The 22,033-nt window shown below is 39.0% G+C and overlaps 1 protein-coding gene across 1 annotated transcript; it reads right to left on the bottom strand.

Moving 5' to 3' along the window:
• Positions 1–18,265: 18,265 nt before the first annotated feature.
• LOC116556601 (putative protein FAM47D) lies at positions 18,266–20,680 on the bottom strand. Its single transcript, XM_032285845.1, has one exon. The coding sequence runs from the start codon at positions 20,606–20,608 to the stop codon at positions 18,266–18,268; it is 2,343 nt and encodes a 780-aa protein (XP_032141736.1). The 5' UTR covers positions 20,609–20,680.
• Positions 20,681–22,033: the final 1,353 nt, after the last annotated feature.

The following is a 22,033-nucleotide window of genomic DNA, read 5'->3' as shown; positions in this document are numbered from 1 at the left end:
AGTATGGCCATTTTCACAATATTGATTCTTCCTAACCATGAACATGGAATGTTTCTCCATCTGTTTGTGTCCTCTCTTATTTTGTTGAGCAGTGGCTTGTAGTTCTCCTTGAAGAGGTCCTTTATGTTCCTTGTTAGTTGTATTCCTAGATATTTTATTCTCTTTGTGGCAATTGTGAATGGCAGCTCGTTCTTGATTTGGCTCTCTTTAAGTCTGTTATTGGTATATAGGAATGCATGTGATTTTTGCACATTGATTTTGTATCCTGAGACTTTGCTGAAGTTGCTTATCAGTTTCAGGAGATTTGGGGCTGAGAAGATGGGGTCTTCTAGATATACAATTATGTCGTCTGCAAATAGAGAAAATTTGACTTCCTCCTTTCCTATTTGAATACCCTTTATTTCATTTTCTTGCCTGATTGCTCTGGCTAGAACTTCCAGTACTATATTGAATAGGAATGGTGAGAGAGGGCATCCTTGTCTAGTGCCAGATTTCAAGGGGAATGCTTCCAGTTTTTGCCCATTCAGTATGATATTGTCTGTTGGTTTGTCATAAATAGCTTTTATTATTTTGAGATACGTTCCGTCAATACCTAGCTTATTGAGGTTTTTGGCATAAAGGGCTGTTGAATTTTGTCAAAGGCCTTCTCTGCATCAATTGAGATCATCATGTGGTTTTTGTCTTTGGTTCTGTTTATGTGGTGAATTACGTTTATAGACTTATAAATATACTTATACGTAAACTTATACGTATATTGAACCAGCCTTGCATCCCCGGGATGAAGCCTACTTGATCATGGTGGATAAGCTTTTTGATGTGCTGTTGCAATCGGCTTGTCAGTATTTTATTGAAGATTTTTGCATCTATGTTCATCATGGATATTGGCCTGAAGTTTTCTTTTCTTGTTGAGTCTCTGCCAGGTTTTGGTATTAGGATGATGTTGGTCTCATAAAATGATTTGGGAAGAATTCCCTCTTTTTGTATTGTTTGGAATAGTTTCAGAAGGAATGGTACCAGCTCCTCTTTGTATGTCTGGTAGTATTCGGCTGTGAACCCATCTGGACCTGGGCTTTTTTTGGGTGGTATGCTCTTAATTCCTGCCTCAACTTCAGACCTTGTTATGGGTCTGTTCAGGGTTTCGGCTTCTTCCTGGTTTAGGCTTGGGAGGAGGCAAGTGTCCAGGAATTTATCCATCTATTCCAGATTTACTAGTTTATGTGCATAGAGTTGTTTGTAATAATTTCTGTGGAATCTGTGGTGATATCCCCTTTATCGTTTTTTATTGCATCGATTTGGTTATTCTCTCTTTTCTCTTTTATTAATCTGGCTAGTTGTCTGTCTATTTTGTTGATCTTTTCAAAAAACCAGCTCCTGGATTTATTGATTTTTTGAAGGGTTTTTTGTGTCTCTATCTCCTTCAGTTTTGCTCTGATCTTAGCTATTTCTTGTCTTCTGCTAGGTTTTGAGTTTTTTTTATCTTGCTCCTCTAGCTCTTTCAATTTTGATGATAGGGTGTCAATTTTTGATCTCTCCTTGCTTCTCATGTGGGCACTTATTGCTATATATTTTCCTCTAGAGACTGCTTTAAATGTGTCCCAGAGATTCTGGTATGTTGTGTCTTCATTCTCATTGGTTTTGAAGAACATCTTTATTTCTGCCTTCATTTCATTGTTTATCCAGTCAACATTCAAGAGCAAGTTGTTCAGTTTCCATGAAGCTGTGTGGTTGTGGGTTAGTTTTTGAATTCTGAGTTCTAACTTGATTGCACTGTGGTCTGTGAGACTGTTTGTTGTGATTTTCGTTCTTTTGCATTTGCTGAGGAGCAATTGCAATTGCTCCCAATTATGTGGTCAATTTTAGAGTAGGTGTGATCTGGTGCTGAGAAGAATGTATATTCTGTGGATTTGGGGTGGAGAGTTCTGTAAATGTCTATTAGGTTTGCTTGGTCCAGGTCTGAGTTCAAGTCCTGGATATCCTTGTTAATTTTCTGTCTGGTTGATCTGTCTAATATTGACAATGGGGTGTTAAAGTCTCCCACTATTATTGTGTGGGAGTCTAAGTCTCTTTGTAAGTCATTAAGAACTTGCCTTATGTATCTGGGTGCTCCTGTATTGGGTGTGTATATATTTAGGATCATTAGCTCTTCTTGTTGCATTGATCCTTTTACCATTATGTAATGTCCTTCTTTGTCTCTTTTGATCTTTGTTGCTTTAAAGTCTAATTTATCAGAGATGAAAATTGCAACTCCTGCTTTTTTTGCTTTCCATTTGCTTGGTAAATCTTCCTCCATCCCTTTATTTTGAGCCTTTGTATATCCTTGCATGTGTGATGCATTTCCTGGATACTGCACACCGATGGCTTTTGGCTTTTTATCCAATTTGCCAGTCTGTGTCTTTTGATTGGGGCATTTAGTCCATTTACATTTAGGGTTAATATTGTTATGTGTGAATTTGATACTGCCATTTTGGTGCTAGCTGGCTGTTTTGCCCGTTAGTTGATGCAGATTCTTCATTGTGTTGATTCTCTTTACCATTTGGCATGTTTTTGGAGTGGCTGGTACTGGTTGTTCCTTCATATGTGTAGAGCCTCTTTCAGGAGCTCTTGTAAAGCAGGCCTGGTGGTGGCAAAATCTCTGAATACTTACATATTCACAAAGGGTTTTATTTTTCCTTCACTTATGAAGCTTAGTTTGACTGGATAGGAGATTCTGGGTTGAAAGTTCTTTTCTTTAGGGTTGTTGAATATTGGCCCCCAGTCTCTTCTGGCTTGTAGGGTTTCTGCTGAGAGATCTCCGGTGAGTCTGATGGGCTTCCCTTTGTGGGTAACTCGACCTTTCTCTCTGGCTGCCTTTAGTATTTTCTCCTTCATTTCAACCCTGGTGAATCTAACGATTATATGCCTTGGGGTTGCTCTTCTTGACGAATATCTTTGTGGCATTCTCTGTATTTCCTGGACTTGAATATTTGCCTGCCTTGCTAGGTTGGGGAAGTTTTCCTGGATAATATCCTGAAGAGTATTTTCCAGCTTGGATTCATTATCTTCATTGCATTCAGGTACACCTATCAAATGTAGATTAGGTCTTTTCACATAGTCCCACATTTCTTGGAGACTTTGTTCATTAATTTTTACCCTTTTTTCTCTATTCTTGCTTTCCCATTTTATTTCATTGAGTTGATCTTCGACCTCTGACATCCTTTCTTCTTCTTGGTCAATTCAGCTGTTGAAACTTGTGCATGCTTCGTGAAGCTCTCGTGTTGTGTTTTTCAGCTCCATCAATTCACTTATATTCCGTTCTATTTTGTCCATTCTCATTAGCATTTCGTAAAATCTTTTTTCAAGGTTCTTAGTTTCTTTGCATTGGGTTAGAAGATGTTCTTTTAGTTCACAGAAGTTTCTTACTACCCACCTTCTGAAGTCTGATTCTGTCATTTCATCACACTCATTTTCCATCCAACCTTGTTCCCTTGCTGGTGAGGAGTTGTGATCCCTTGTAGGAGGAGAGGTGTTCTGGTTGCGGGTGTTTTCATCCTTTTTGTTCTGGTTTGTTTTCATCTTTATGGATTTATCCACCTGTCGTCTTTGTAGTTGCTGGCTTTCAGATTAGGTCTCTGAGTGGACGTTCTGTTTGTTGATGATGAGATTATTTCTGTTTCTTAGTTTTCCTTCTAACAGTCTGGCCCCTCTGCTGTAGGACTGCTGAGGTCCACTCCAGGCCCTGCTTGCCTGGGGATCACCTGCAGCAGCTGAAGTACAGTAAGGGTTGCTACCAGTTTTCTTCTTCTGCTGTCTTTGTCCCAGAAGGATACCTGGCAAGTGTCAGTCTGATCTCTCCTTTATGTGGTGGGTCTTTGGATATGCAGGGGTCAAGGAGCTGCTTGAGGAGACAGTCTGTTCTTTACAGGAGCTCAAATGTTGAGCTGTGAGCTCCGTTGTTCATTCAGAGCTGCCGTGCAGATACGTTTGGGTCTGCTGCAGCAGAACTCATAAGCCGCTTTTTGTTCCCAGGTGCTCTGTCCCAGGGATTTAGGGCTTTATTTATGAGTTTCCGTTGTGCTGCTGCCTTCTTTTTTTTTTCCCTTCAGAGCTGCCCTGCCAAGCAAGGAGGCAGCCTAGTCACTGTCTGCCTGTTGAGGCTTTGCTGAGCTGCTGTGGGCTCTGCCCAGCTGCTGAGTGATCTTCCCTGCAGTCCTGTTTATATGGGTGTAATTAGAACTGCCTCGGCAATGGTGGCCCACCTCTGTATTGGCAGACTCTCTCTGTAATGGTGGGCTGCCTCAGCAATGGCGGGTTGCCTTGGCAACGGCGGGCTGTCTCAGCATTGGCTGACTACCTCCATAGTGTTGGAGTGCCTCGGTAATGGCGGACGCCCCTCCCTCACAAAGCTGGACCGTCCATGGTTCAGCTGCGCTTGCTGTGAAACTCTCAATTCAGAGAGTTTCTGATTGCTGTTCTTTTGTAGGGGTGAGACCAGCTGAGCCTGATCACCTGGCTGCCTGCCTCAGAGCCTTTTTTTTTTTTAAGTTGGTGTTCCAGTCACGTGTTGGAGAGGTGCTGGGATCTGTGTGTTTTCCAGTGAGGTGACTCACTGCACTGGCTTAAACGGTGGCACTGGGATTCGTGGCACTTTTTTTTTTCCCTGGTATCTACTGTTCTGGTTCCCTGTTCGGTCCCCTTTTTAAACAGATGAATGGGCAACTTCCCGTGGCTCCAGTTGCCAGCCAAAAGGGCACCTGGACCAGTGTATTTTGTACAGAGAACCGCTGTGCCAGGGTGCTGACAAAGCAGCCATGGGGGACAAAGCAGCCATGCTGTCTGACACAGCCGCGCTGGCCGAAACAGCCGTGCTGGCAACCTGTGGGGCTCCCTCGCCTGGGAATTTCCTAGTCTGTGGGCAATAAAAATGTGGCATCCACTCACCCTCTGCGCTTTCACTGGGAGCTGCAATCCTGAGCTGTTCCTAAACGGCCATCTTGGATCGATCCCTCACCACGTTTTCTTTAACCAGTCTATCATTGATGGGAATTTGGGTTGGTTCCAGATCTTTGTTATGGTAAATAGTGCCACGATGAACATGAGTGTGCATGTGTCTTTATAATAGAATGATTTATAATCCTTTGGGTATATACCCAGTGATGGGATTGCTGGGTCAAATGGAATTTCTATTTCTAGGCCCTTGAGGAATTGCCACACTGTCTTCCACAATGGTTGAACTAATTTACACTCCCACCAACAGTGTAAAAGTGTTCCTATTTCTCCACATCCTCTCTCCAGCATCTGTTGTCTCCAGATTTTTTAATGATTGCCATTCTAACTGGCGTGAGATGGTATCTCAATGTGGTTTTGATTTGCATTTCTCTAATGACCAGTGAGGATAAGCATTTTTTCATATGTTTGTTGGCTTCATATATGTCTTCTTTTGAAAAGTGTCTGTTCATATCCTTCACCCACTTTTGGATGGGTTTGTTTGCTTTTTTCTTGTAAATCTGTTTTAGTTCTTTGTAGATTCTGGATATTAGCCCTTTGTCAGATGGGTAGATTGTAAAATTTTTTCCCATTCTGTCAGTTGCTGGTTCACTCTAATGATAGTTTCTTTTGCTGTGCAGAAGCTCTGAAGTTTAATTAGATCCCATTTGTCTATTTTGGCTTTTGTTGCTATTGCTTTTGGTATTTTAGTCATGAGGTCCTTACGTATGCCTATGTCCTGAATGGTATTGCCTGGGTTTTCTTCTAGGGTTTTAATGGTGTTAGGTCTTACGTTTAAGTCTGTAACCCATCTGGAGTTAATTTTAGTGTAAGGTGTCAGCAAGAGGCCCAGTTTCTGCTTTCTGCACATGGCTAGCTAGTTTTCCCAACACCATTTATTAAACAGATAATCCTTTCCCCATTGCTTGTTTTTGTCAGGTTTGTCAAAGATCAGATGGTTGTAGATGTGTGGTGTTGCTCTGGAGGCCTCTGTTCTGTTCCATTGGTCTATGTCTCTGTTTTGATACCAGTACCATGCTGTTTTGATTACCATTGCCTTGTAGTATAGTTTGAAGTCTGGCAGCGTGATGCCACCAGCTTTGTTCTTTTTGCTTAGGATTATCTTGGCTGTATGGCCTCTTTTTTGGTTCCATATGAAGTTTAAAGTGGTTTTTTTCCAGTTCCTTGGAGATGGTCATTGGTAGTTTGATGGGATAGCGTTGAATCTATAAACTACGTTGGGCAGTATGGCCATTTTCACAATATTGATTCTTCCTAACCATGAGCATGTGATGTTTTTCCATCTGTTCTTGTTTTCTCTTATTTCCTTGAGCAGTGGTTTGTAGTTCTCCTTGAAGAGGTCCTTTACCTCCTTTGTTAGTTGTATTCCTAGGTATTTTATTCTTCTTGTAGCAATTGTGAATGGGAGTTCACTCTTGATTTGGCTCTCCATTTGTCTGTTATCGGTGTATAGGAATGCTTGTGATTTCTGCACACTGATTTTGTATCCTGAGACTTTGCTGAACTTGTTTATCAGCTTAAGGAGAGTTTGGACTGAGACAATGGGGTCTTCTAAATATACAGTCACGTCATCTGCAAATAGAGACAATTTGACTTCCTCCTTTCCTAATTGAATACCCTTTATTTCTTTTTCTTGCTTGATTGCTCTGGTTAAAAATTCCAATACTATATTGAATAAGAGTAGAGAGAGAGGGAATCCTTGTCTTGTGCCAGATTTCAAAGAGAATGCTTCCAGTTTTTGCCCATTCAGTATGATATTGGCAGTGGGTTTGTCTTAAACAGTTTTTATTATTTTATGATACGTTCCTTTGAGACCTAGTTTATTCAGAGTTTTTAGCATAAAGGGCTGTTGAATTTTGTTGAAGGCCTTCTCTGCATCTATTGAGATAATCATGTGGTTTTTGTCTTTGGTTCTATTTATGTGGTGGGTTACGTTTGTGGACTTGCATATGCTGAACCAGAGTTGCATCCCTGGGATGAAGCCTACTTGATCATGATGGATAAGCTTTTTGATGTGCTGTGGCAATCAGTTTGCCAGTGGTTTATTGAAGATTTTTGCATCTGTGTTCATCATGGAGATTGGCCTGAAGTTTTCCTTTTCAGTTGAGTCTCTGCCGGGTTTTGGTATCAGGATGATTTTGGTCTCATAAAATGAGTTGGGGAGGATTCCCTCTTTTTGTATTGTTTGGAATAGTTTCAGAAGAATTGGTACCAGCTCGTCTTTGTATGTCTGGTAGAATTCAGCTCTGAATCCGTCTGAACCTGGACTTTTTTTGGTTGGTAGGCTGTTAATTGCTGCCTCAACTTCAGCCCTTGTTATTGGTCTATTTAGGGTTTCAAATTCTTCCTGGTTTAGTTTTGGGAGGGTGCAAGTGTCCTTCAATTTATCTATTTCTTCCAGATTTAATGGTTGATGTGCATAGAGTTGTTTGTAGTAATCTCTGATGGTAGTTTGTATTTCTGTGGGATAGGTGGTGATATCCCCTTTATCATTTTTATTGCATCTATTTGATTATTCTCTCTTTTCTTTTCTATTAATCTGGCTAGTGGTCTATTTTGTTGATCTTTTTGAAAAACCAGCTCCTGGATTTATTGATTTTTTTTAAGGGTTTTTTTTTTTTTGTCTCTATCTCCTTCATTTCTGCTCTGATCTTATTTCTTGTCTTCTGCTAGCTTTTGGTTTTTTTTTGATCTTGCTCCTCTAGCTGTTTCAATTTTGATGATATGGTGTCGATTTTAGATATTCCCTCATTTCTTATGTGGGCATTTATTGCTATAAATTTCCCTCTAGACACTGCTTTAAATGTGTCCCAGAGATTCTTGTACATTGTGTCCTTGTTCTCATTGGTTTTGAAGAACATCTTTATTTCTGCCTTCATTTCATTGTTTATCCAGTCAACATTCAGGAGCCAGTTGTTCAGTTTCCATGAAGATGTCTGGTTTTGAGTTAGTTTCTTAATCCTGAGATTTAATTTGATTGCACTGTGGTCTGAGAGACTGTTTGTTATGATTTCTGCTTTTTTGCATTTGCTGAGGAGTGATTTACTTCCAATTATGTGGTCAATTTTATACTAAGTGCGATGTGGTGCTGAGAAGAATGTATATTCTGTGACTGTGGGGTGGAGAATTCTCTAGATGTCTATTAGGCCTTCTTGTTCCAGTTCTGTGTTCAAGTCCTGGATACCCTTGTTGATTTTCTGTCTCATTGATCTGTCTAATGTTGACAGTGCAGCGTTAAAGTCTCCCACTTTTATTGTGTGGGAGTCTAAGTCTCTTTGTAAGTCATTAAGAACTTGCCTTATGTATCTGGGCACTCCTGTACTGGGTGCATTTATATTTAGGATAGTTAGCTCGTCTTGTTGTATTGATCCTTTCACCATTATGTAGTGTCCTTCTTTGTGTCTTCTGATCTTTGTTGGTTTAAAGTTGATTTTATCAGCGACTAAGATTGCTACCCCTGCTTTTTTTTTTTCCTTTCCATTTGCTTGGTAGATCTTCTTCCATCCCTTTATTTTGATTCTATGTGTGTCTTTGTGAGATGGGTCATCTGAATACAGCAAACTGATGAGTTTTGAATTTTACCTAGTTTGCCAGTCTGTGTCTTTTGATTGGGGCATTTAAGCCATCTACATTTAACATTAATATTGTTATGTGTGAATTTGATCCTTCTATTTTTGTTACTGGTTGTTTGTTTTGCCTGTTGGTCAATGCAGTTTCCTCATTGCATCATTGGTCTTTACCATTTGGTTCATTTTTGCAGTGGCTGGTACTGGATGCTTTTTTCTGTGTTTAGAACTTCCTTCAGGAGTTCTTCTAGGGCAGGTCTGGTGGCAATGAAATCTCTCAGTAATTGCTTGTCTATAAAGGATTTTATTTGTCCCTCACTTATGAAGCTTAGCTTGGCTGGATAGGAGATTCTGGGTTGAAAGTTCTTTTCTTTAAGGATGTTGAATATTGGCCCCCACTCTCTACTGGCTTGTAGGGTTTCTGCTGAGAGATCTGCTGTGAGTCTGATGGGCTTTCCTTTGTGGGTGACCTGACCTTTCTCTCTGGCTGCCCTTAGCATTTTTTCCTTCATTTCAACCCTGGTAAATCTGACAATTATGTGCCCTGGGGTTGCTCTTCTTGAGGGATATCTCTGTGGTCTTCTTTGTATTTCCTGTATTTGAATGTTGGTCTGCTTTGCTAGGGTGGGGAAGTTCTCCTGGATAACATTGTGAAGAATGTTTGCCAGCTTGGATTCATTTTCCCCATCCTCTTCAGGTACACCGATCAAGCATAGATTAGGTCTTTTCACATAATCCCATATTTCTTGGAGGTTTTGTTCATTTCTTTTCACTCTTTTTTCTCTTTTCTTGCCTTCACTTTTTATTTCATTGAGTTGATCTTTGATCTCTGATATCCTTTCTTCTGCTTGATCAATTTGGCTATTGAAACTTGTGTATGCCTCACAAAGTTCTTGTGCTGTGTTTTTCAGCTCCATCAAGCTGTTTATGTTCTTCTCTAGGCTGGTTATTCTAGTTAGCATTTCATCTAATCTTTTTTCAAGGTTCTTAGTTTCTTTGCATTAAGAAAAATTGTGTTAAAATATGTTATTTTAGCTCAGAGAAGTTTGTTATTACGCATCTTCTGAAGACTGCTTCTGTCAGCTCCTCAAAATCTTTTTCTGACCTGTTTTGTTGCCATGCTGGTGAGTGGTTTTGATCTCTCTGGGGATGAGAGGCTTTTTGACTTTGTTTTTTTCATCCTTTTGTGCTGGTTTCTTCCCGTTTTCTCTGAGTGGATGTCCTTTCTGTTAAAGTTGCAGCTATTTCTCTTGTATGAGGCTTTTTTTTTTTTTTTTTTTTAGACAAAGTAGTCAGTGTGCCCCTTGAGACAGTCTGTCCATTGTCTGCCTGTGGAGGCGCTGCTGGGCTGCCTCCGTCTCAGCCTGGCTGCTGTTTATTCTTTACCTGGTTTCTGTACTGGTGGGGTTAGCCCCGCCTTCCCAATGGCAGGCTCTTTCCCTCTACGAGTCGAGTCCGCCCCTCCCGGATGGAGGATGTGTTAACTGCGAAACTCCGGGAGAGTGACTCTGGGACTCCGGTTGCTGAATCTTGTGCGGGTGGGGTCTGTCTGGTCATATCCCCCTCCCTGCTTTCAACTCTCCCTTCTGTGAGACGGGCAGTTCCTTTTCGCAGTCTTTTTTCGTATTAGTCCAAATCTCCTCCCTGGTCTGCGATGACAAGGCACCGTTTTGGCTGGGGCTGCTGGCCTGGCCTATTGCCTGGGTCTGTGACTCCGGGCATTTCTCAGCAAGGCAGCGTTTTCCTGGTCTGTGCACTGCCAAAGTCTCGGAGGGAGTTGCTGTATCTGATTTAGAGAACTGAGGAGTTGATGCCCCCCGATCCTCCATGCCTGATACACTTTCTGGGTGGGGCAGTGCCCTGCCTTGCCGCGGCTGGACCCCTTTGGGCTGCTTTCACCACCTTTTTTTGGGGTTGGTCCCACTGTTCAACCAGTCCCTTTAGAACAAAACTGGTACCTTACTTGGAGACGTGGTTATCGCTCTGGTTCTGCCTCACTTGGTGGTAGCTGCACTCTGGAGAAGCTTCCTTTCAGCCATCTTCCCCCTCTCTCCTCTGTTCTTAAGTTTTAAGAATGATTTAGGTATTCTGCATATGAGTCCTTTGTATAATAGTCTACTTTGAACAGCGAAAAAATGAAGTGGCTATTAAGTAGAAAACTCTTTTAATGAACAGTCACATGTAAATTTGAAGATGCGCAGTTGAACTTTAGGAGGTTCAATGTGGGTTGTAATCTGGGATTATTTAGAATATATAATTCTTTTCTAACCCTCACCAATTTTAGAAAAGTGAGCACTCATATGAGCTTGCTGGTTGCAGTATTGTTAAAGAGAATTGTTGAAGCATTGGCTCCTGAATTTAGAATACATTCCATGGAATTTTTCCAAGTTAGAAAGTTAAAAATATATCCCGATCAAATTTTGTCTTACCAAATTTACATTATGAAATCTACTAAATATCTTTGCACTTTAACAGAGATTCTTATGGTCAACAAAGAAAATATTTGTGACATGTAAACAGATTGGTATGACTTTTGCTTCTATATTTAGACATTGAATATAGAATATTTTTATTTTCATATTGGTGTAATACTATATAAAATAATGTTTTACTGGATGTCTATTCCATTCCAGACACTGTACAAAATTATGCTATATAAATTATCTTGATTTACACATAATCCATTTATTTGATTTAATGAGAGAACCTAAGAGGAATATATATTGTGTCTATTTTACAGAAGATGAAACAAAGGTAAGAGAGGCATTGATCATGCCTCATTTACCAAGAGGAACTAAAGTATACCTGCTAATAATGATAGAAAACATCATTCAGCTGCACCTAACAGGGGAAATAAGAAACGTTCTTTTAAAAAATGAATAAGCGTGTACAGAAAGTATTATTATGTGATGAGAAAATGATATGGTTAAAGAATAATGCAAGTGCAATTTGCCTAGAATTAAAATTTTTATAAAAAAGATTTTTCATAGGTATCATTGTAAGCACCATAAGAGAGATAAAAATTTAACTGATATTATTCAAAGGAAAATCAAAGATTACAACTGCACTAATTGCCTACTGCTTAAAAGGAAATATCTTGATTTCCAAAGTCTAATGTACTTATTTTTATTACTTTGGAGCTTTCCTTTCTTCTTAAAAGACATGTTTTGCTATGACTATCTAAAATACCTCATATCATTCCCTCATTAAAAAATCATTTTGTTAAAGTACTTTATACAGAGTTATAAGAATATGAATAAATTTGCATATTAGTTTTCTTTCATAGAATGGGTAATATGAGTGAGTCTTTCTAGGTATCTTGTTTTTCTGCTCTGAATTTTTTTAAAGTCTTAATTCTTCTTTCTTTCCTTTTTATTTATTTATTTTTAACAGGGCCTTACTCTGTCACCCAGGCTGGAGTGCAGCGTGCAATCTGGGCTCACTGCAACCTCCACTTCCTAGAGTCAAGCAATCTTCCCACTGCAGCCTCCCAAGTAGTTAGGACTACAGGTGCATGCCACCAGGTGTGGCTATATATATATTTTTTTTTATAATTGTAGTGACAACGTCTCACTGTATTGTCCAGGATGAACTGGAAATCCTGTGCTCAAGTGATCCTCCCTCCTTGGCCTCCCAAAGTGCTGTGATTACAAGCATAAGCCACTGCACTCAAGTCTTAATTCTTGAGACTGAAATTTCAACAGCATGTATCTTCGTATGGATCCTTTTTTCATCCATTGAACTCAATACGTTACTCCAAGGACTAATTTCAGTCTTAAAAATTGGCTATTTTTTCAGCTCTGAGATTTTAAAAATTAATATCTCTTTGACAATATCTTCTTTGTTTCTCATGTTCTTTGATTTTATGTGTTTTTTTGAGTTGGACTTAATCACCAAATTTTTAAATTATCTATAATATCTTTCATCACTTTACCTTTTGCTCAATATTTGGTAAAAAATTATGGATTCTTGTACACTTTGTCCTGATATATTGCATTATTTAGTTAATATGCTAATGATTTAAATTCCAGAAATGCTATTATAATTTTTATTCATAATAAATTAATGTTATTTCAGAATATTAATTTATATTACTTACTTAAACTAAATTTTAAATACAGATTAATTTATCTTAGTTGAATGTTTTCCCAAGGATGTTTCATTTGATCTGTGAAAGTTTAGTAGCTATTACTTGAAAAAAGTCTGTTGTGAGGTGAAATAAGTTTAGGAAAACTTACAACTTAGGAAAAACTGTGTTTGACAAATACTAAACATATTTCTTGAATCTATCATTAAATAACTCATGCGAAATGAGAAACTGTAAGAACTGGTTTCATACTAGAAATTTCTTAGATTTATTTTACTAACTACATTTATAATTTAGGAAACATATGAAGGCACAGAATAGTTTAAGAGATACAAGAAATTTGCTGTAGAATATCTTGCGTTGGGAATATATTTTTTACAATGGAATTTTGTTCAATTTAATGTGATACGGTTCTAGAAATTTCTGATATTTTTGTATTAAATAAATACAAGAGTTACATTCAGAATACAAGAGGAAGTCCCACAACATTTCCTTCTTCAGAATTTCAAAATGAATTTTCTATATATTTGCATTAGTGATAGTTTGGAAACGTGGTTGTCTTTTTCCTAGGTGACTGGGATGATTTAAATGAAGGGAATTGAAGGACAATCACTATTGAAAGCATCGACTAAGTTTATTTCAGCTTTCCTCCTTATGACTATCAAGTAGAAGTCCATTCAATCAGTTTCTGTCTGTATGGAGAATAACTGCTGACAGGCTCTAAAAATAACTAACTGTATTAAATTGTGTTTTATAAAATTTATTATAATCAAATCAACAGTAAGCTGTATTGGATATTGCTTGTTTTCTGTCCAAATTATACAAAAGCATTTGTTTTTACCAGTAACTTTTCCCCCAAAGAGACTGACAAATAATTCTCAGAAATATCTGAAATATTTTCAGTGTAGTGGATATTGGGTTTGCAAATGTTTATTTTAATTAATGTAGCTCACAGGGCTAAGTGTTTGTAAGCCTCATTACATGTAAATATTTGGTGTATTTTTGTGTAGTATTGAACTACAGTTTATTAGACAATGGAATCTTATAATTTTTTTTAAAATTTTCTTTCTAGAACTAAATCAGTAAGATTCTTGTTCTGAATAATACATTTTGTAAACTATTGGTAAGCTGACTTTACTTTTAAAAAAGTAAGTGAAAATAAATAATAAATGAAAAACTTGCTGCTATCTTCTGCCATCACCATGTTGTGAACACAAATTTCATATTCACATTAAAAAGACATATTGCTGATGTTGATCATTAACTAAGAAAATGAGCCATAGGGGAGATATTATGCTAAAAACAGTTAAATGAGACATATTCCCAAGATAATTTCCTCTTGAAAACAGCCTATAACTAAAATTTTTTAAAATCCATATTGTCATATTATAAACCATTATACTGAAAAAGTTAGAGCCAATCCCTGATTTGAGAAGTAACCACATACCTACATTGTGTGACCTCATATATCTGTAAGCTACATCCTCTTTTTACATTAATTTTAGTTATAATAGTGAATATTCTGGCAGATGGAAAGAAGTTATCAAAGCTATATGATATAGGAGCAGCCTTTGGAATTGAGATAATTTATGATCAATAATCTCAGTGTACTTCTCCTTAATTTAAGGTACATATATACTGAATGGATACAGCAAGCATTCTTTACTCCCTTCCTAGGAGGTGAAGAAAAGTATGGAGTTCTTAATCAAATAATCCTCAGCTGAAGGCTTGAGTGTACCTACCCCATCTGAACTGTGAGAACTTTCCTATACTGATATATTCATCAGAAAAATAGTAGTAGCAATGAGAGATGTTATAAGTGTTAAATTAGGTGGGCGTTTAAGATGATTCTAATATTATACTTAGCTCACTGTTTGTAATCAATATGTGGTAGCTATTATTATATTTTTAAAAGTAGGCTGTCTCTGAAAAAGTAGTTAATTTATTATGTAAAATCTTACCTCAGTTGTTCTATTAGTCTGTTTTCACACAGCTATGAAGAAGTATCTGAGACTGGGTAATTTATAAAGGAAAGAGATTTAACTGACTTACAGTTCCACATGGATAGGGAGGCCTCAGGAAAACTACAATCATGGCCGAGGGTGAAGGGGAAGCAAGCACCTTCTTCACAAGGCAGCAGGAAGGAGAAGAATGAAGAAGGAACTTCCAAACACTTATAAAACCATCAGATCCCATGAAAACTCACTCACTATCATGACAACAGCATGGGGGAAATCACCCGCATGATACAATCACCTCCCTCCCTCAACATGTGGGTATTACAATTCGAGATGCGATTTGAGTGGGGACACAGAGCCAAACCATATCAGTTGCTAAAACTTAGATTCTTCTGCTCCAAGTCTAGAAGACAAATATAACACATTTTCTCTTCTCTTTTGTGCTTTTACTTTTTTCTTCTTTTCTAGCTAGTCTGGAATTTTATTTATATAGTTTCTGGTGAAAGTGTAGTAGGTAGCACAGTTTCAAAATATGAATAGCTTTAAGAATCAATAAATTCCCAAATTAGCCTAAGAAGAGGGACTAACCTTCAAAAAGTAGCTTACAAAAGCTTATAAAAGTTGCTTATATATTCATAAGGCCTTTAGACTTTTTAAGTATTACTGTCTTGAATTGATATTTAATTTTAATAGTATTTGTCTTGCATCTCTAGCAATAACAAAAATGAAACCTTAGATTTTTTCTGTGTGTTTCCATTACAGGGTTTTTTGTCTTGGAGGCTCAATAGTAATGGTGTACTGAGTGGTAGATTTTATTATAGTTACTTTAGACCACTGGATACAGATCCACTGCAAGTACATAGTGATAATCTGTATTATTAGATTGTGAAAAAATTGACCCTTCACAATGTTGAGCTTTCTTTTAAAAAACGAAGAAAGATTGCAGATATGCAATGTATAGTACAATTGAATGATTTTTAGAAGATAGTTATTTCCTCCAGGCTCTGGCTATACAGGCACAATTATATATCAAGTTCTCTTGAATTCCTTCTATTTCTAAAAACTATGGATTTGAAGTCAGGATGTTTTCAGAAGTCTATCTGTTGTTAAAAATCCAAATAGATCAAACATTGTTTCTGTTTATATCTGTGTGACAACTAATACCAATTTGTGTGATTACAGTGTGAAGAAACTGACATAATTTCTCTGAGGAAAGTTTATTTCCCTGGAATTAGTCATTACCAATAAGCAATAGAAGCCCTAACCAGGGGCTCTTATTTTGCAATTATGCTTTTTCATCTTAATTTTAGTATATGTGCTGCCAAAGCAAGCACTACTTTTTCATAATCTAAGCAATAGCTAAGATTATGTGTGATACAGATAAAGGCTATCACCAGATAAACACCAACAAAAAGTTATTTTTATAGTGTCTTTCTGTTGTGATCTTTTAGTACCCTTCTTCCTTTTCTACTCCTCCTCTTCCACAAATATATGTTGAGTATCACTTCTATGATGCTTGAGGCATTAGGCACTTTAATAAGTAATCATTTAAGTCTTATCAGAATTTGAGTTTCATCATATGGTGTCCATTGTTTAGATGAGGATACATCCTTCATGAAGTGCAAGGTCACATAACCAAATGTGGAAAAGGAGGTCTTACTCTTGCTGAAAGGAACTGAACATTGAATGCTGCTGCATGAAGCCCAAGGCTTCAGTGGAGAACCTCAGAACCCAGATAACTCAGAGCCATAAGGCATGGTATTGGCCTCTCAGAAGTCAGAATAAATAAGGATGGGGCTTTCCCAGATTCTGAAGGCATTCATGACTCATTTCTCTAGGTTACTGAAATGAGTTCTTCAGTGGAAGACAACTGGGAAATGAGTGTCGTTGTCTACAGATACAAGATCTTAATAAAAGGCATCGTGAAATTGACCTTGGTGGGGAGACCCTGAAACAGGATCACGTGGCCTGAGTGAAGTCCTAACAATAGAGAAGATTATGTAGGAAGACACAAGAAAAACACAGGTAAGAAAAGGAATATTGACTGGAGCAGGGAATGCAGGAACATGTGTGAGTATGTATGCACATGTGTGTGTGAGTGTTTATGTACCTAGATAAATTTAGATGAGTCTGGAGAGTTAACAAGCCATGCTTGTATTTTACAAAAATACACTCAAGAAGAGACATGGGTTGGAAACCGCTGCAGAAATACAATGAGATATAGTGATGACATTAACCTAAGTTTATGATGATGACTTTGAAGAGAAATTCTAGGCCTTGCCTTAGAAAACAACACAAAAAAAGACTTGGTTCTTCAGGAACAAAATGCCCACGGAAAAACTTCACTATAAACAGAATTTGCTCATAGAGAGATGCATATATCAGTGCTTACTTGGATGAAATATATGCATATATTTCCATTTATAGATGGCTTCTTTCATCACTAGAAGAAAAGGTGCACTTCAAATGTACACTAGAAATATATTTACCTACAAATTTACTTATACCAGACAGTTTTACTTGCTAGTTTTGAAACATAAAGCAGTTGATTGAGTTAGTATTTTAAACTTATGAGTGCATTTTAAATTGCTGTTAATGAAATGAATACCTCAGACCCTAAAGCACAGTAAAAATATATTTAAAAAAAGAAAATTATTTGAACTTCAACAGATATGTAAGGATATTTGATGTAGCTTTTCTCACGCAGATCTATTTTGCACATGAGATTTGCCAGGGAGCTGAAGCTACCTCCTATTCTTCAATTGTTTATATGATTTGGTAATAGTCTGTTGTAATGAAGGTTTATGAACATGGCGAATATTTACATACATTCTATTTAGATATGATAAAATCGCATAACTCAAGTTTCACCTATGATTTTGATAAATAGTTTTCAAACTTGTTTTGGGGCTTTGATGGAATTCCAAAGGGGAAGATAATTTCACTATTCAAAAGTGTTAACATTATTTTTGCTACCGACTCCAATTTTTGGTTAACCAAATAATTGTTATAATTATTTCATTACAATTTTAATATAAGAAGAGTTATACAATTCTATTTTTACTCAGCACATTTTGATTTTTTTTTTTTTTTTGACACAGGGTCTTACTCTGTCACCCAGATTGGAGTGCAGTGGCACGATCACAGCTCACAGCAATCTCTGCCTCCTGGGCTGAAGAGATCCTCCTAGTCATTCCCTGGGGTAGCTGGGACTACAGGTGCACATCACCACTCCTGGCTAATTTTTGCATTTTTTTTGTGGAGACCAGGTTTCACCCTGCTGACCAGGCTGGTCTTCAATTCCTGGGCTCAAGCAATCCACCCTCCTAGTTCTCCCAAAGTGGGGTGCGATTACAGGAATAAGCCAATGTGCCCAACCCCATTTCTCTTTTTAAGAATAATTCTGCTTTTATTTCTTGTTGTATGTATTTTTACGAATAATTGACATGATGATGTAATATTCACAATGCTTCAAAAATGTGACAAAGTATATGTGAATATTAATCACATAATTGATAAAATATATGAAATAATGAAGCCAAAGCAAGTCATTAAGAAATATTTATAAACATTAGATACTGAATTTACAGATGTTGCTAAAGTTGAACATTCACGGGGCCATTCATCATAAATTCTGACTGATGTTTAAAATGAGAGGAAGAAATACCCAATTAAGTACGAAGTAGAAAATGGTCTAATCCTGCAATGCCCCCTCTCCGTGGTTGTTTGTATTTGTAAAGTTTCATTGCGCGTTCCATAGGAGTCTTAACAGAGTCATAAGTCCATCCCATCCTGGCAAACAGCTTTTCAATGACGCCAGGCATTTCGTAGCCCCTGCTTAGAATGAAATCCTTAAAGGCAATCGGTCCGTAAAGTTCGTCAAGAATGTCGGGTTCATCAGGCTTTTTAAGTAAGAGCTTGGGGTCAATCAAAGGTTCATCACTTCTTAGCTTTCTCCACAGCTTAGGCTTGAGGTACCACGCTCCATACCTCATCTTCACAGGCTGCGCAGTATAAGAATTCGGTGCTGTCTGCGATGTTCTCCTCCAGAATTTTTCCTTTGAGAGTAATTTGACCTCATCCATTACATCTAGCTCTATGTTGTACTGCAGCTCTGAGGACCACTTGTTTATCTTCTTTATCTGTTGGTCGTCATAGGTTGGTTTGCACTTGGGAGTAAAGTCGAAGAGATCCCTGATGGATTCTTCATCAGCTCCCATGTCTTCAGTCCACTTGAAGAAGTCACGGAGTTTTTCTGATGTGTATCTAAATTTAAGAGAATCCTTCCTTGTGCTTGGTGTATCTTCTGGAAACAGTGCTTTTAGAAAGGACGCTCGAATCTTGGGAGGCTCCGATAATTGTTCGGACACTGGAGCTTTGGGAGGCTCTGGGTGGAGATGAGACACTTCAGTCTTGGGAGGCTCTGGACGGAGACTGGACCCGCGACGAGTCTTGGGAGGCTCTGGGTGGAGACTGGACCCCCGATGAGTCTTGGGGGGTTCTGGGTGGAGAATGGACGTCCGACGAGTCTTGGGAGGCTCCGGGTGGATACTGGACACCCGACGAGACCTGAGATGCTCAGGGCGGAGACTGGACAACCGACGAGTCCTGGGAGCCTCCCGGCGGAGATGAGACACCCGACGAGTTTTGCGAGTCCCCGGGCAGAGATGAGACACCGGAATCTCGGGAGGCTGCAGGAGGACTTCTCCAGAAGGGTATTTATCAGGCTCGGTGGGTTTCTCATTTGCCTTCACCCGGGCCTCACAACGAACCCATACGTCCTTCAGCTCCTTCTGGGAATCCAGCAGTTTCAGTATGTCTAGTAGGAGATTGGACACCACACTAGTGTCGGGAGGTTCCGGGCTGGAACAGGACCTCTGAGTCTTGGGAGGCTCTGGTTGGACATGAGACACTTCAGTCTTGGGGGGTTCCGGTGGGAGACTGGACGATCGACGACTCTTGGGAGACTCTGGGTGGACATGAAACACTCCAATCTTGGGAGGCTCGGGGTGGACACTGGATGATCTACGACTCTTGGGAGGCTCTGGGTGGAGATGAGACACTCCAGTCTCAGGAGGCTCCGGGTGGAGACTGGACATCCGACGAGTCTTCGGAGGCTCCAGGTGGAAATGACACACTCCAGTCTCGGGAGGCTCTGGGCAGAGACTGGACAGCTGAATCTTGGGAGGCTCTGGGCTGAGATGGGACACTCCAGTCTCAGGAGGCTCTGGGCAGAGACGAGATACACGAGTTTTGGGAGGCTCCGGGCAGAAATGGGACACTGCAGTCTCGGGAGGCTCCGGGTAGACACTCGATATCTGACGAGTCTTGGGAGGCCCCAGGAGGAGACTGGACATTACAGTCTCAAGAGTCTCTGGATGGAGATGGGACAATCTCCTCTCAGGAGACTCTAGGCATAGATGTGATACCGGAGTCTCGGAAGGCCATGGGTAGGATTCCCCACAAGGGTATTTACCAGGCTCGGTGGGTTCCTCGGTTGCCTTCTCCGAGCCCTCACAACAAGCCCATGCGCCCTCCAGCTTCCTCTCAGGATCCAGCACTTTCAGCACCTGTCGTAGGAGATCTGGAGGCATATCTTCTGCCACATCGGGGTCCATGGCCAAGGAATGCTCAGCCATCAGCTGGCCTTCCACTTCCTCTACGAACGCCTTCCGTGCTAGCTGGGCTGGCGACAGTTTGGAAAATAGGGCCGCTTTCTTGAGTAGCTTTTTCTGCCTGCTTTGTGGGTCAGCATGCGGACTTCTGCTAGAGATTTTGGGGAGTAAGAAGTCGTCCCGGCGACAAATGAGCATATCCTCGGGAGACGGACAGCCGTAGCGGAAGTCGTCCATGCCCTCCTTCACAAATATCCAGTTCTCGGTGTCTATGGGTGGCAACTTCATGCGCCTGTGCTTGCGCTCCGCGAAGCACTTGGAAGGCCGTTTGTCACAATACCGGGGAGCGGAGTCCATGCCCGGGGACCTCGGCCGGTCCTGCGGCCTCTGGTCCCCCATGGTGGTCCTCGCTGGGCTGCCACCTCTCCTGCTTCAGCGGTTTCCGATCCCTGCGGCTCTGGTCGCTAGGAGACCGCCAGCCACGCACAACCCAGGTTCTTCCGGGAGGCGGGGCAGCTCTGACGTCACATGCGCAGCCCGCATACTAGCAGGTGTGTGGTGGAATCTCATTCTGGGTTTCATTTGCATTTCCTAATAACTGCTGGTATTGAACATCTCTATATTTGGTTATTTGTCATCCTTATCTCTCCTTGATTGAAGTTTCTGTTCAGATTTTCCCCATTTTTAAACCAGGTTGCTGGATATCATATTTAGTTTTGACTATTCTTGTTGTGTTCTACTTGTAAGTCCGTTATCACATATATGATTTGCAAAATTTTCTCTTCATCCTTGGCTTTGTCCCTTTCCTTTTCTTAACAGTGTCAAATAGAAGTTTTTTTTTAATTTGATTAAGTTTAATTTATCAATTTTCTTTTTTACAGATTTTGTTACTTTTGATGTATCTATGAAAACTTTGCATGTCCTAAGGCGATAAAGTTGGTTTTCATTTAAATCCATTATGATGTTTGTAAACAGCACAAAATATAGATCAAAGATTTTATTTAAAAAATATATTTATTGCTTACATTTATCTGGTAATTTCCGAACTATTTTTGTAAAGACCATCTTTTCTCCATTTGGAAACTGGTAGAATATCAGTTGTCTATATTTCTTGAAGATCAATTTCTGGGCAGTCATTTCTCTTCCATTGATTTTTCTCTCACACAAATTTCACACTCTGTTAACTACTTTAGCTTTATAATAAATCTAGAAATTGGGCTGTATTAGTTCTTTAATACTGTTCTTTTTGGTTCTTCTAGGTCCTTTGAATTTCTATAGAAATTTTAAAATCAGTTTGTCAATGTCTAAAAAAGTCCTGTTGGGATTTTGATTAGGATTCTGTTGAATCTATAGATCAATTTGAGAATAATTGGCATATTAACAATAGGATGTTTTCTGACCACTGAGGAAGGTACATCTTTCTATTTTTTATGTGATTTTTCATTTTCTCAGGGATATTTTGTATTTTTTAGTGTATGTGTCTTTCACATCTCTTTTGCTCTAGTTTTTTTTTCTAAATATGGTTTTTGATAGTATTATATGCAGTTTTTTATTGCAATTTACAATTTTTTCTTGTTAGTATATATAAATAGTGATTTTTGTATATCTATCTTCTATACCATGTTATACAACCTTGGTAAACTCACTTATTAATTTCAGGATCATTTTTGTAGATTTCATTGAATTTTGTATGTGTACAATAATGTCATCTGTGAATAAAGATAGTTTCCTTTTTCCTTTCCAATATGATCATCTTTATCATTCCTCAACCCCCACTGATTTAATGTATTGACTGAAAATGATGAGAGTGGAAATCTTTGTATT

This window comes from Sapajus apella, unplaced genomic scaffold, assembly GCF_009761245.1.
Source record: "Sapajus apella isolate SASKATOON/1434 unplaced genomic scaffold, GSC_monkey_1.0 scaffold17, whole genome shotgun sequence".
Taxonomy (NCBI): domain Eukaryota; kingdom Metazoa; phylum Chordata; class Mammalia; order Primates; family Cebidae; genus Sapajus; species Sapajus apella.
The sequence above is the reverse complement of the archived record's forward strand: the minus strand, read 5'-3'. Positions and strand labels throughout refer to the sequence as shown.